This window comes from Ochotona princeps, chromosome 10 (assembly GCF_030435755.1).
Source record: "Ochotona princeps isolate mOchPri1 chromosome 10, mOchPri1.hap1, whole genome shotgun sequence".
In the NCBI taxonomy this organism is placed as follows: Eukaryota; Metazoa; Chordata; class Mammalia; order Lagomorpha; family Ochotonidae; genus Ochotona; species Ochotona princeps.
This window is the reverse complement of record NC_080841.1, coordinates 12,095,532-12,109,692: the sequence shown is the minus strand read 5'-3', so window position 1 is coordinate 12,109,692 and position 14,161 is coordinate 12,095,532. Positions and strand designations below refer to the sequence as shown.

The 14,161-nt window shown below is 48.3% G+C and overlaps 1 protein-coding gene across 5 annotated transcripts in view; it reads right to left on the bottom strand.

The window, feature by feature from the left end:
- Positions 1-288: 288 nt before the first annotated feature.
- NR5A2 (nuclear receptor subfamily 5 group A member 2) overlaps positions 289-14,161 on the bottom strand; it is a 115,532-nt gene continuing 101,659 nt past the window's right edge. For all 5 annotated transcript variants that reach the window (XM_004578789.2, XM_004578788.2, XM_058668972.1 and 2 more), the window contains one exon: positions 289-1,429. In XM_004578789.2, coding sequence (XP_004578846.2) covers positions 1,182-1,429 — 248 coding nt within the window. In that variant the 3' untranslated portion in view covers positions 289-1,181. The remainder of the gene's footprint in view (positions 1,430-14,161) is intronic.

Sequence of the window (14,161 nt, the reverse complement as noted above, 5' to 3'; positions counted from 1 at the left end):
ATTTGTTCTACAGCTGAATCTGGTCTCTTTAAGAAGCCCAGCGCGCGTCTCTTCCCTTTGCAGAAGGTTTGCAGGGTTCTAATTCCTTTCCCGGCTGTAAGTAAAATGCTGTGAGTTTAGGAGAGGTGCAACTGCAACATGACCAGACCCTTGAGTCGGTGACATCATCGTCTTTTCCTGCCTGTTTGCTCAACGTGCTTCGGCTGCTTTCCCACTTCCTCGGACTGTGACTGCCATCCCTGCCCGCTAAAGCACGAGGAACGCTTTGTTATCAAACGAACTACAAACCTTGATGATTAGAAAGACTGATGCATCCTAATAAGCCTTTGGGCCAGAAATGACTATTATTTTTAATGAAATCCAACAGTGCCAAAGCCACACATTTCAACAACGGTAGTGGAAATAAGGTGTCACTTGGTTTGGCTGGGGAGCGTGTGCTTTCGCAGTTTGCAGTCATTTCCCTTCAAATGAATGAATGCTCATGTTAACACAGAAGAGGGACACTGTTTGCTTGTTAACATCACGGAACGCATGACAAAAATCAACCCAAGAGCATCTTGTAGGTGGCACGCTAACGTATTAAACAGGCTGTTCTGGGCTGCTTGCGGTCCAGGGTACAGTTGAGTCTAGGCTTTTCGCGATCAGGTGGAGCTGCTACTAAGCGTTTGGTCGAATGTAGGCCCTGGTGGAGAATTCTGAGCTCCCAGGGCACACGACGGGCTGCTGCAGGTGCAGCTTCCCGGAGAGACCAGTCCAGTTGTCCCTTGGAGGCGGCCTGTGATCCCAGAGCCCCCCCCTCGCCCAACGCTGTACATGCCTGGCTGATATACAGATGGGTTCCTACATTTCTTCATAGCGGAGATCAATTTAAATGTACAAGAACGTTCTGTCCATTTCTATTCTGACAGTGTCAGCATCCGCCTGTGAGTTCAGTCCGTTCCCTCCCAACGCCTCTTACGTGGAATCCTTTGGGGATGGGAAGCCTTTGATTCACAGTTTGCAATACAAATACCCTGATACATCATTTATTCGCTAGTAAGTATCTGATTATTATGCCTTTGCCAAGTCACCGTCTCTCAACCAAGCTTCCCATGAGTGTGGCTTGGAGCAGTTCAGAGTATTTTTCTTGAAACGATTCCCCTCTTGTTGCTGTTCCCCTCCCTTCACAGAGCTCCTGCGACTTAGGCTCTTTTAGCATGCAGCATCTCAATGAGGAGGTTATTGTAGGGCACGTCCCCGTTCAGGTGCTTGTAGTAGAGGTATTCTTCAGCTTGCATGCTGATGGCCCGGATTTCCGGAAGTCGCAGCAGCAGCTGCCCGAACTTCTCTGTCTGCTGGGGGTAGTTGCACACAGTGTAGTCCAGGAGGGCGGCGTTGACTTGCTCCTGGACCCCTTCCACCAGCTGGAAGTTCTCAAGATTTTTGACATCTGCATGTAAAACACAAAAACAAAAAACAACCATTTCAATGGCGTTTTCAGTTCCTGTGTACGAAAGCAGTATGTTCAATTAATGGAGTTATTTGTTTTCCTCTTGACAAAAATGCATACTTTGCATGCTGCTGAATATTCAGTAAGGCCCCACTCACCAAGCTTCCTGGGAAAAATGATCACAAAAAAAGAGGAGGGGGCTTTAGAATGTCTTGTTGAAATTCTGCCTCTACCTCACATCAATTAGACACCAATGGGTTTGGAGCAAGGTCAGCTCTCTTCCTATCTGGCACAAAAGGAAAGGTTTGAGGATTCCTCCAGTAGAGGGATCATAATATATTGCCAGCAAATGAGTCCCTGGAGAGAGACCTATCTTACCCCAGTATATTACACAATTCGTATAATTCTGTATTAATTTTTCTGACCCAAGGTGAAATCTGTGTCCAGGGTATGATGTAGTTAATTCTAATAAAAAGTGACAGGGTTCTTGTTTCTGTTTGACATTTCCTAAATGATTCTGAAAGCCTTTGACTTTTTGAGCCTATGCTAATGAGCCATCTGGTACACTCCAATGATTGCCAATGGAATATGCGCTACTGGGAACTCTGAAATATATAGATCTTGGTGACTAATGACTGCCGGCAAATGAAGGCCTGGGCCTGCAGGCAGAACACGAGGCAGCACTGTCGGTTGGTGCCCCTTAACCTGGATGTGGGTTCTAAAGTCTGACCCTGCCTTCCCTTCCTCCACCTTTGCTATTTGCTGACACTGATGGGACAGAGCAGGGCAGGTCATCCTTCTCAGCTTTTGCTGATCATCCGGGGGTTTAAGATAGCTGTCTTGGAGGCACATGGACCATGAGGGGAAAATCCTACGCTGGAATTTCTCTTCACATGACATACCCATAATGAATGTAAAAGAATCTGGAAGAAACATATAGATGTCTGAAAACACACGTGAAGTCGCCCACAGTTCTTGCACTAGATGAAGGTACAGAGGATTCTGAAGGGAACCACTCGCTGCTACGACTCAAAAGCAGGAAACTCAGGGAGTGGTTGCCATGGTAACTCATGCCCCCTCTTTTTTGGCACAGCTAGCTTTTAAACTTTCAGCCTCTACTCATGCAGGGGGTTTCCAGTCAAGTTCCCTGGGCTTTGTCGCTGCAGCTTGTCCAGGATGATATGTTTGGGTTCGGACTGTATCTTTGCATTAAACATCAGTCTCTGACCCAAATTACAGATGGCAAGGAATGGGTCCTGAGATGGCCATGCAGTGAGGGCCTGGGAACCCACGTTCATTTTAAAGTGAGCTGGGAAAAAAGATTTTGATGAGTTATTCAAGTGTTACCCCAACTTGGAGCTGTGCCTCCGCTTGTGCCACGTAAAACTGTCAGCAAGTTGGTATCCACCTGCCATCTTATGTATGTGATGTTTTTCCTATCTCTTATTGAAAACAGTTTTATAAATGATGTAAAATTGCTTAAAAATGCCTTAAACAAGGCTATGGACCTGCAGCCCTACTGGCTTCCAGATGATGAAAGGCGAAGCATCAGAAATGGCCTGGCTACGGGGTGCCTCTGTCTGCCACAGCCAGGAGTCGAGTTGTGTTCGCGATCGCAATGTGAAAACCTTGAGAGTATTGCATTATGCTATAGTGAAACCTCCTCTTCCGAGCCAGGAGGGCTCACAATGGTGAGAGAGATGAGGCAGGGATTGGCAAGATGGGAGAAATGTGAAATCACAGCCTTTTAAGAAACTTGTAGCTGAGACTTTTTATACCTGTACTTTTTGAGGGCCAGGGCTTTATCATGCCACTTTGTCAAGGACAAAGGTAAAAATGACACCAACCTAGAAACGGGATGACGGGATGATGGGCGGCTGTCGGCGTCTGCTCACCAGCAGCTGTCCTGGAATGACGCGCTCAGGTCTCCATCCCCGGCCTCGTCCAGCCCGGCCTCGGCTCCCCGCACATTTGAAAGTACTCACACCCCCCTCTGAGCAGGCAAACACGCAGGTCAACCGCATCTTGCCCAAAGATGCCATTTTCCCCTGCAGCTCCTCAGAGTTCACCCCGCTGAACTACACAGCCCACAAACTTGCTGAACATACCTCAAGTTGGTACACCCGGAAAGTCTAACTTGCCAATCACCTGTAGCTTTTGTTTCTGTCTACACAGGTGGAGTGATTCTGACGGTCCCGCTGGAAGGTTAGGAGAGGGAACGGGAAAAAACTGGAGCAAGTTCTGATTGACTGCTCTCATCTGCTGACCGAGCAGTTCCGGGTCACTGCACTCCCGGCCGCCTTGGTGCTGACTTGGTCTAGTTCACTGTTCCTTCCCCCGGAAGGGGTTGTGGGTGAGGCCTGTGCCTCCCCAGAGACTAGGCCAGGAACTGTCACTTGACATTGTCGCCGTATTATTCAAGACTGATAAACTCTAGGCTGTGTCCGCGCCAATTTCCAAGTATCTGATGACATCTCTCTTGTCATCCGACAGTGAAACTGTTTGTGATCCAGTCAGTCAAGTCTTGAGGGAGAGTTGGGATGGTCCCCCTGGCTGTGTACTCATGGGGACCGGACTCACCCTGCCACCAGCCTTGAGTCTTGGGAATTTCGGGGCCTCACAGGTGGATGCTGGGTTTTTTACTGGAGCTGAGGCTGTTCCCAGGGACTAAAAAGCAACCAAGAAGGTTGGTGCCAGTTTCCTGGAGGGCACAGGGTACTGTGTGACTCACTTTCACTTACATTTTAGGAAGTGCCCAGAAACTCTGGGAACTGTATTTCATAGACAGTTAAGTAATTTAACTATGGACCTACCACCGTAGGAGTCCATCAGGCTCCTTTAATTGTGAAAGACAGCTGACACACGTGGGAGTGCAAACACTCCAGTGAGAGAGAATTCAGAGGCGTGTTCAGAAATGCAGGCTTTTGAGATTTGCTGTTGGGTTCCCATAGTGCATGGCATGGTCCCACACTGGAATTCATATTGGTATTTAAAAATCTTTTGAGTGAGTGAGCACTGGCCCGAGAGCTGGGACCTCGCCGGCCTGAGTGCTGGAATGGTCATCACGGCTGCCTCCGAGGGGCAGCAGGAGAGGCTAGTGTCAGGAGTGGAACTGCGACCGGCAGCCAGGCCCTCTGAGGCAAGCTCGGGGTGCTCTCACAGGTGACTCAACAGCTGGATTTCAGCAAGTGACCCCCAGCTGCAGGGCCAAAGTGGAGTCCTGCCAGCTTTGTGGTGGCATTTTGTGCTTACAGCCCCTTTGAAATTGATGAGTTTCATTTTCATACAATTTTTAAAGCACCCGTTAATGAAGCCCATCATTACACATTCTGAGTTGGAAACTGTACCCGGGCTGAGGCCTCCCCCACTCTTTCTTTATCCCTTTAAATCTTGATGACTGGCACGAGCGCACTGTGCTGTTCTGCTAGTACCCATCTCTTATCATTGTATTCTGCTTTATTCACTCAGGGATTAATTACCCACTTTTATATGAAGCAGCATTACAAGGAGCTCACAGTGGGGTGCTCAGAGGTTTTCTCTTTTTTCCATCCTTATTGGAAAGTAAACCCTTAGGTCTTCTTGAATACATTACGGCGGCAAGCAGATTCCCCAGCCAGGCGTAGCATCCAGACGCACTCTGAAGCCCCTGGTGGCTGCAGCGGTGGCCACGGCCCAGGAACCAGCTTGTGCTACACATTTCCGGGGACGGGTCCTTGGACAGGCATGGGGGGTTGGGGGGAACAAGGAGCACCATTTGAACGGAGCAGGTTACCTTCCACCTTTTTTAAAAAAAAATCATTGTTCATTTTTTTCCAGTGGCACAAAAGAGAAATTAACCTGGTTTTTGAAAAAGACAGCCATGGTGGGAAAAAAAAGGACAGGATTCGGCCCCTGGAGAATATCTCTTTGTCCCAAGAGACCCCTGTCTGGGATAAGGCAGGAAAGGAGAGAAAAAAAATGAGTTTTCTCCTAGGATTTCATGTGTAGTACTGCGCCTGAATAATCTGCACACATAGTTTGGTAAGGGGAGGTGGCAGAGTGACAGGTGGGGTCCCAGAGGAGCCACATGCTCTTACAAAGGCAGCCTGGGCCATTTTGGGGTCCAGGGAGGAGCGGGTGACAGGGTGCAGTGGGCAGGAGACTGCAGGTGCTGGTGTTGGAGATTAGATTCTGTTCCCCATTTCTAGAAAACCTTTCCCCTAAAGACTTTAAATTCCTTCTTAGCAGTCACAACAGTATCCGTGAGAGGACCTCAAAAATGCTTGCGGAAAATGAATTAAAGGTTGAGCTTATTTAAGGACACAAGAGGCCCGGGCTTGTGGGTCAACAGGTGGGATCAACCAGGTCCGGAGAGAAGGAGGGGAGTGACGGAGGAGGAGCCAAAAGAAGGCTAATTCATAAGGAATTCCACCTTGAGACTCAGGCGTTATGAAATGAAGATGCTGAGGCAGCAGCACTTAACAAAAACCACTCCATGCATGAAGTATTTTTTTTCCCCATGTGTTTTCTCGATAGTGGAGAACGTACTGCCATACCCATTTTCCAGATGAACAATCTCATTCTTCCAGGGGCTGATGGCTTTGTCTAGGATAATGGCACCAATGAGCAGCAGGTTGTGAGGTTCTGAGCAGGCCTGTCTCCTCAAGCCTCCACCTCCTCCACTGCAGGACGGCAGACGGTGTGGGGACTGGACCCTGCAGACCTGCCCAGTTATTGTCACCTGCTTGAGTTGGGCAATGGGATGTGCTGGTTAAGGACAGCGTAGTTGCCAGAGGGTCCCATGAAATGTGGAGGAGGAGAAAACAGGCAGGCAGGGACTGAAGGGCGCAGGGACTGAAGGGCGCAGGTGCTTGTGACTTTGCATAAAGAAGATGGAGCGAGTGCACCTGTACAAACGGGCGCCTATGATGTCACCAGGTGGTACCTTACCAGACTACATCGATTCATACGGCCTGGGTTTAACTGAAACACCTTGTGGTACATGCCTGTACTACTGACATTTACCCCCGGCAGGTAACAGACTTCGATTTTGGGTGATGGTGAAGGAAGCTTGGCAACCTAAATGCCACAATTCCTGAATATAAATACACTGAGTGCAGTGTGATGTCACAGAGTCCCTGCATGGGGACTTCTCTGGGCGATGCCCAGGCTGGCAGGTTCCCTTTTCCCCTTGGCCCTGCTCTGTGTGCAAGACAGAGTTCCTCCTCATTTTCCTTCTTTGGGTGTTTAGAACAAAGGTCCTGTTGACCAAGGAGGCGTGAAAGCCACCTGCCATTCACATGCCACGCTGCGGGAAGCTGTTGAGAAGGTCCCTCCAGCCCCCTTTTGCCTAGGACCACTCAAATAAGCACTTTTCTCACAATTTTGTAGTTCAAATAGGATCTGACTTGCTTCCTGTAAACAACAAAGTGACTTTCCCCCAAACAACCATCTGATTGCTTTCTCTGTCGTGAAGTTGTGCGGACGAAAACAGATTCCCTGACAGTGAAGTTTTCCAAAATTAAGGGAAGGCTGAGGAAATCCTGGCCAAGTTCAGCACACATACTCAAGAACGTATGAGCACATATTCAACTTACAAAAGAGTTTCCATAATGTTTTCAGGGATAAAGTCCTCGAGCCCTGCACAAAATGCGGGTGAACCAGGGTCCTGTAGATGTCCAGCAAAGCCAGGTTTGGGCCACTGGTACTGCTCCGTGGCCAATTCTGCTATCAACACATATCCATCCTCAGTGAGGCCGCTCCAGGGTAGCCCAACCCTGCCAGTCCAACCCAGCACTGATCAGCTTAGCTAGCCAAGGGTGGGCCTCAGGCTTGCACAGTTCCAGGAACAGAAATGCAAGCACTTTGTAGTGAGTATCCATGGTTGTAGATTACAGAGCCACTGCCCCTGGGCTACTCCCACTAATAGAGAAAAGCCGCAGCAAGTTCCCTGATTGGACAGAAGCATCTGAAAAATCCCCCCTTTTGCTCAAGCACTCTGCTCTGTCTTTGCCAACACAGTGGTGTGCTGTTCTGCTGCTGCGCTAAAATGAACTTCTGGTACGCTTATTTTGTTTCCTGGCCATCATTTCCACACTGAGCTGAGGAAAAGAACACAGTGGCCTTGGCCGGGTTCAAACACCTTGATGCCTAATCATAGCTCAACAACCGAGATGACGGGCAAGGCCACTACACTGGGTCTCAAGTTCTTCCATCAGCTGAGGAGTGGCCTCTCCATTGTCACCCCCTTGGGGCTGTCCTGCAGCTGTGTGATCACCGGGATTCCTGCTGGAGACACAACCAGCTCAGGAAGCCATCACTTTTCCACCTGTTGTTTCAATCCTCTGAATGGCATACAATCCAAACATGGCCACTGGATTCATACACACGCCATTCCCTATCGAAGAGGAGCCCCCTCTTTCATAGGGAACAGCGTAGCTTCTACACACACAAAGCAAAAGCGTGCGGAAGCTTCTACACAGGCTCACAGAGTATCACTCTCATATTCTGAACATAAGAATATAAACGTACACTTCCATCTCTTCACAGAACGGAAGTCCCACCTCTTGGCCTTGCTTGCTCCCGCCTACCCCTCAAGCTTCCTGCTGCGATTTCGCTAACCACCTGCCTTTCTGCCTCAGGACCGCTTTCTATACCGTTGTCCCACCCCTGCACAGGATGCCCCTCCTCACTTCATGATCTCCTCTTTCAAAGAAGTCCCTACTGTCCGCTGTGTCCTCTTTGCTCTAGTACTTTCTTTACAAAAACATAGTTGCAAGCTCATGTTTATTGCCACCCTCAATAGCCAGAAGAAAGGACCAACTGAATGGTTGCTGTTGGGTGACTGCAGAAGCAACGTGTGCCCTATACATGCAAAGGAATGTCATCCTGATCCCTGCTGCCATGGACAAGACAGTGCTGAGGGGACTAAAGCAATGCTACATACAAATATTGCTCAAGTCCGCCTCTGTGACCTACACAAAGTAACGTGGCGGCTTGGAGAACCCTTGCATTTAAAATGGTTAAGGTGAAAATGTATATCCATACAGAAGCTGGCACATGGACATTTACAGATTTATTAATAGTCACCAATAATCTGGAAGCAACCAAGCTTCTCCTCAATAGGTAAATAGACAAAGAAATTGGGATCCAGCCAGACAACGAAATATACTCCTCAACACTAAAAAGAAATGAGCTCTGAAAACATATGGAGAAAACTTAGATGCAAAGCTTGGAAGCCAGTTTGGAAGGGCTGTGTCCCGTACAGGCCCAAACTTATGACTTTCTGCACAACGCACAGCTTTTCAGATGGTCAAGAGGTCAGCAGATGCCATGGCTTCAAGGGAGGCAGGAAGGGGACAGGTGCAGCAGAAGTGGCAGGGCAGTGACACTGTTGCCCAGAGGACACATGGTGGGGCTCACCACCAAGAGGCAGCCTGAAACAAAGAGCTTTGGGTGGCAATGCCACATCAATGCAGTCTTATCCACCATGACAAATGTACCACATCCTTGTGTGGGGCGTGGATAATCGAGGGGGACACTTCTTGGTACCTTCCACTCAGTTTTGTTGTGAGCCTAAAACTCAAGATACTATATATATTTTTAATTGCTACCTAAAACAGGATTTAAGATCTATGGTAAAAAAAAAAAGATTGCAAATTTTATGTTGTGTATTTGGCCACAGTTATCCATTTTTAAGATAGATAAGTTGTAAAATCAACTATGAGGCACACTCATGAACCACCATGCGTCTGAAAACAGAACCTCCCCAGCACCTGCAGGTTAGCAGTATCTTCCTCCCCAGAGATCAATTCCATCTTGCTTCTGCCCTTGCATCCCTGAACTTTGCATTCCTTTCTCTTGTTTTGTGATTCACCTGACATTTTACTAGGAGGGACCTCAAAAAGTTCATGGAAGAGGGTAGGCAATTAGCCTGTTAAGATGCTCCAAGTTCTGGCTCCAGCTTGTGGCTCCGGTTTTCTGTTAAAACAGATGCTGGGAGGCAGCTGTGACTGGTCCCCAACCCCTGGGTCCCAGCCCCCCACCTGGGAATCCTGCTGGACGGAGCCCAGCTTTGGCCTGGCCTATGCCCTCATTTTTGCAATCATTTAGGAAGTGAACTGGCAGATTGAAATCTCTTTCAGATAAAAAACGTAAAAGATGCTTACTTTGGTACAAAATAATTTTGAAATACATCAACAGATTTTTTTCTTTCCCTCATACTATAAACCTTCCAGATGTTCTGAAGCCCACTGGCAGGCCCCTCTAATGTTTCCACATGGCTTGTCACTGCCACTGGAGCGAAGTGGTGAAGGTAGAACTGTGGGCTTGGCTCCCGTGTCCCTCCTCTCGCTAGCACCCCCAGCAGGAGATGCTCACTGTGCGGATATTGCTTGATGCCCTAAACTGAAATCTCTCTCAGCCCATGCTGCTGAGACAAAAATGGTTACTAACATCAAGCCAAAAGCACAAGCTTCACCAGGAGTCATGCTTTCCAAAGAAAGGGGCTCAGGGAGGAGGCCTTGCTGGCCTTCCCCTGGTAGTCCTAACTGTTCAGGAGCAGCCTGGCATAAAACAGTGCACCTGTCCTACCATGTTTCCCACCATCACCAGGCCACACGGCGCTAGTGCTGACAGCTGCATGAGACCCTCTGTCAGCGTCCCCAGGTACAGCCACCTGCTGGACATGGCAAGTTCGGTGTCTCAACCTACTCCCCCCCACCCCACCGCCTTCCCTTTTGTCCCAAGAACAATGCTTGAATCGGCATCCATCCAATCACTTGCTGTCTGCCCAGACAAGAATACAGTCACACAGGGATCCATCCTGCCAAGTGTTTCAGTGTTAACACCCCGACTCTCCCCCTCAGTCTGCGTTCTCACTGTCCTGGACTTACCTCCGCTGCTACGGCAACTTCTTCCCTGCTTTCCAGTCCTCCAGCCTGGCCCCTGCCAGTCCCTGTCCTTGGCTTTCGCTTTCCCCTGCCAGGCTGCATCCTTTGGGAGGGCAGAGCTCTGCCTAATGATCCTTACACATCATAGCACCCCCATGCAGCACAAGGAGTGTATATGCTGTGTGTGTCTCATACACAGTGTGCACCTGCTGTTGAGCAAGAACGGAAAGCATATACTGTGAGACTACGGAACTAAAGTAAGAGCTAAGTAGTACTAAAGTGTGCTGAGTGACAGATGAATCAAGAGAATCGTGTGTTAAGCAGCAGGTAAATAGTACTGGAACGATAGTAATAAGAAATAGTATTAGGGAGTAGTATTAAATAGTTAAAAAATAAATGAACGTCTAGTAATAAACTAAAGTTAATGGTGAAAATATAGACGTATTAAAAGAACATTAGATGAATATAGAGATTAAGGCCAAGGGATAGCATTAAATAAGTAACTAGTAATAAGGTAATTAAAACAAACATGTAGGTGTTAAGAGATGGTAATTGGTAGAGGGTTGGATAAGTAATGGTAATTAGAACATAGGATAAATGATGTTAGAATGATGTTGATTGATCAATTGTCAAGCTGACCGTTAAGTTTGGCTTCTATAATGAGAGCTTCACTTGCTACAAGGAAATCAAGGTAAAGCCATGACCAGCACGGACAGGCCTCAGAAAGGCTAGACCTAAGTTTCAGGCCCTAGAATTGAGGCACCTGCTTCCCTGAAGTGGGTCACCACATACCCTAGACAGAGCCAACCAATCAGAGGAGACCTGAAAGGTCCCTACTCATCAGATGGTCATGGCGATAGAGGCTCACCACTGGGGTGGGCACGGATAAAAGACTGACCACCAGGGTGGCCAGGGGCAATAGAAACTGACCAATTAGTTCGTAGAATCAGTGGCCCATCCTTGGAATTGCAGCCAAAACCCTATATGAACTATGTGGAATGTATGATCGGGGTCCTTGCCAAGACTCCACTGCGCTGGGTGAGACTTGGAACCTAGCGCGCTAACAAAGTTCCTTTGCCTTTGTACGATCTCGTGTGGAACTCCTCTGTTCAAGGCAGTGGGATAAATTCTGGACCCAACAATACAACTTGGTGGAAACATGTCCAGCACTTCTTTGTGCCAATGCCTGCCATTACACGGCTCTGCAGGAGCCTGAAAAAGCCTCTTCATAAATTCCTAGCCAGTTTATTGATTGCGTCTCCTAAAATGGATCTCCAACAAGAGTCCTTTAATCTGAAATGGGAGAAACAGTTCACCCAACAGAAGGGGGCGCACTAGAGATGACAGCTGGGTACCCTGATTCCAAGCACTCCCCAGAAACAGCCTTTTGGGGGGGGTGGGTGCTGTGTGCCAGGTTAGGAACCGCATCAGCTGGCATACAGCATCCCCATTTTCCCCTTCAGTCACAAATCTTCCATTTGTTTCTCAGAATTCTTGGGAATAAAAGTCAGGAGGGAAACCTAGACAGAGTCTAGGACCAAGAAACGGATCATACGCTGTTCCCAACCTCTATGTATGTGGAGACAAGTAAAGCTCCAATAAAATGCCCGGGAAATTAAAAGTACAAACAAGGATGGTGACTGGGTCTGAACTGAGTATCTTCAGCCAGTAAACAGAATTGAAAGGTTTGAAACCTAGTAGCAATTTCCTGGCTTGTTCATAAACTTCCAATAAAAAGTCTGTGTCAAACAGTAACCGCATGGCCAAGTACACACAATGTTGGATTAAAGAGGTGGCCTGGAGCACTTGAGGCCCAGGACAGGGTGGCTCCCGAGAGTTACAGCACAGCCCCTCATCAGAGACCACCTGTCCTCAAGGCCCAGGCAGCCCACGCACCATGAAAAGCAGCCCTCCCGGAGGACAGTGCCTCTTTCCACACTCACAGTCACATCCAAGCCACACGTTTGCGTTTGATTCCTGTCCAGGAACTTCTGTGGCTTTGGCCGCATTTTCTCATCCTCTTAGAATAAGATACGAGGTTGGGTTTGTTCAGGTGGCCAGTCAGGACTATGAATAAACCAACGTTATCATATGAAAGAGAATTAAACAAGCAGATCCAAGTGGGGATATATTAAGCCAAATTTAAGCTGCAGTTGTTGAATTTAGCCTGTACTGGAAGTCTGCTTTGCCTCGGGATAAATGCAGCTTTGCAGCTAATCGAATGAGGAAAACCGCCTCGGGTCTGATCAAATTTACAAGACAGCACCCGGTGAACAGTTCTTGTTAAAAAATATTAGCTTAAAGGCATTCTTATCGTCTTTGGGATGAAGACTGTATTTGCATTTAATTATTTGATTTCAAACTTTTATGAACTTGGATCAAATATTAGTCCAGCCAATTAAAATATTATTTTGTGTGCATGTGTGGCTAAGAGCCCCATTCAGCTCAACTTTCCCAGCTCCGGGCGTGCTACGCAGGCCTGACTGCTTTCCAGGAGGTTGTTTCTATGGCAGGAGGTGGTAACAGTCGAGCATCTCAACGTTTGCCTAGCAGACAAGGTACTACACTTAGAACAGACGGCGGGCTGGAAATGCTGCTCCCTATTACAGCTCAAGCCTCAAAGACAGAAGGCGTAGTCTTCTAGGTCCTTCTGCCCAAGCGATCAATACTTGTCCATAATTCAGCATTTTAAACAAACCCTTTCCTTTCAAACTCCTCCTAGCACTCTGTGGGCCATGTGCAGCTGGGCTCCCAGGAGCAGCTTCCTGTTTCCAGGCTTGCTTCCCAGGGCAGGGAGCCGAGTCCCTTGCTTTCTCTCTTGCAGCTCTCTGGGTTGAGCAACTTCTGCAGAAACTGGACATGGGTGAAGAGCAAGATGCCATGGGGGAAAGGCAGTGCATGGGACCAAAGAGCGGCACTGGTGGAAGACCCTTTTCAAAGCACCCTGTCTGGACCTCTCCACAACAACCATGATGTGCATGGCTTATAGCTCACATCTGTGATGGGACAGAAAACTCAGTAACACGCCAAGGCTAAGACAGGGGAGGACCATGTGGTGGTGCCCTGCAGGCTGAGGTGTGGTCTCTGCTATCCTGCTGAGCTCTCACCCCATGGCAGTTTCCCTCTGTGATGCCTACTGCAACACTTGGGCTTTTTATCTGCATGGAGGTGCATGATTCGACAGTCAACCACCAGAGTCATGCCTTCCCAGGCCTCGGCTCCCACCCTGCTCATTTCCGCATCAAGGAAGCCAGGACACGGACATATTTGCTGTCTCAAAGAGTGACTCAATCATGCTTTTAAAAAAATGAAATCAGAGGTCAGGTCACTACAAGAATGCTCAACCCAACTGCTGCCGTGCCTTCCAAGCAGCAAGAAACACAGAATATGCAAAACAGCCCTACAACGGTGGCACCTGTGGACACGCTCACCGATGCGGACTCAAAACCTTAAACTCTATTTCAGCTTATTCACTTTTTAAGATCCACTTATTTGAAAAGCAGAGACAGATATCTTCCCATCTGCTAGCTCAAGTCCACAGATGGCTAAAACAACTGGGACTGGGCCAGAATGAAGCTGGGAGCTTCCCAGGGAGGACTGACTGCTTCCCAGGGAGGATCGTGGCTGCTTCCCAGGGAGGATCGTGGCTGCTTCCTAGGCACATTCGTGGCTAGCCGCTTTGGAGGCAGTGTAGCTGGGACTAGGCCCAGCGCCCCATTGTGGGATGCAGGCACCTCAATCCACTCAGACTCCACAACACCTGCTCCTGTCACTACTTGAGACGCTGTATTTAGGCCTTTTTAAAAAAAATCTACTTCATCTTTCAAATTTTAAAGTTGCACATATTTTCACAATCACCCTG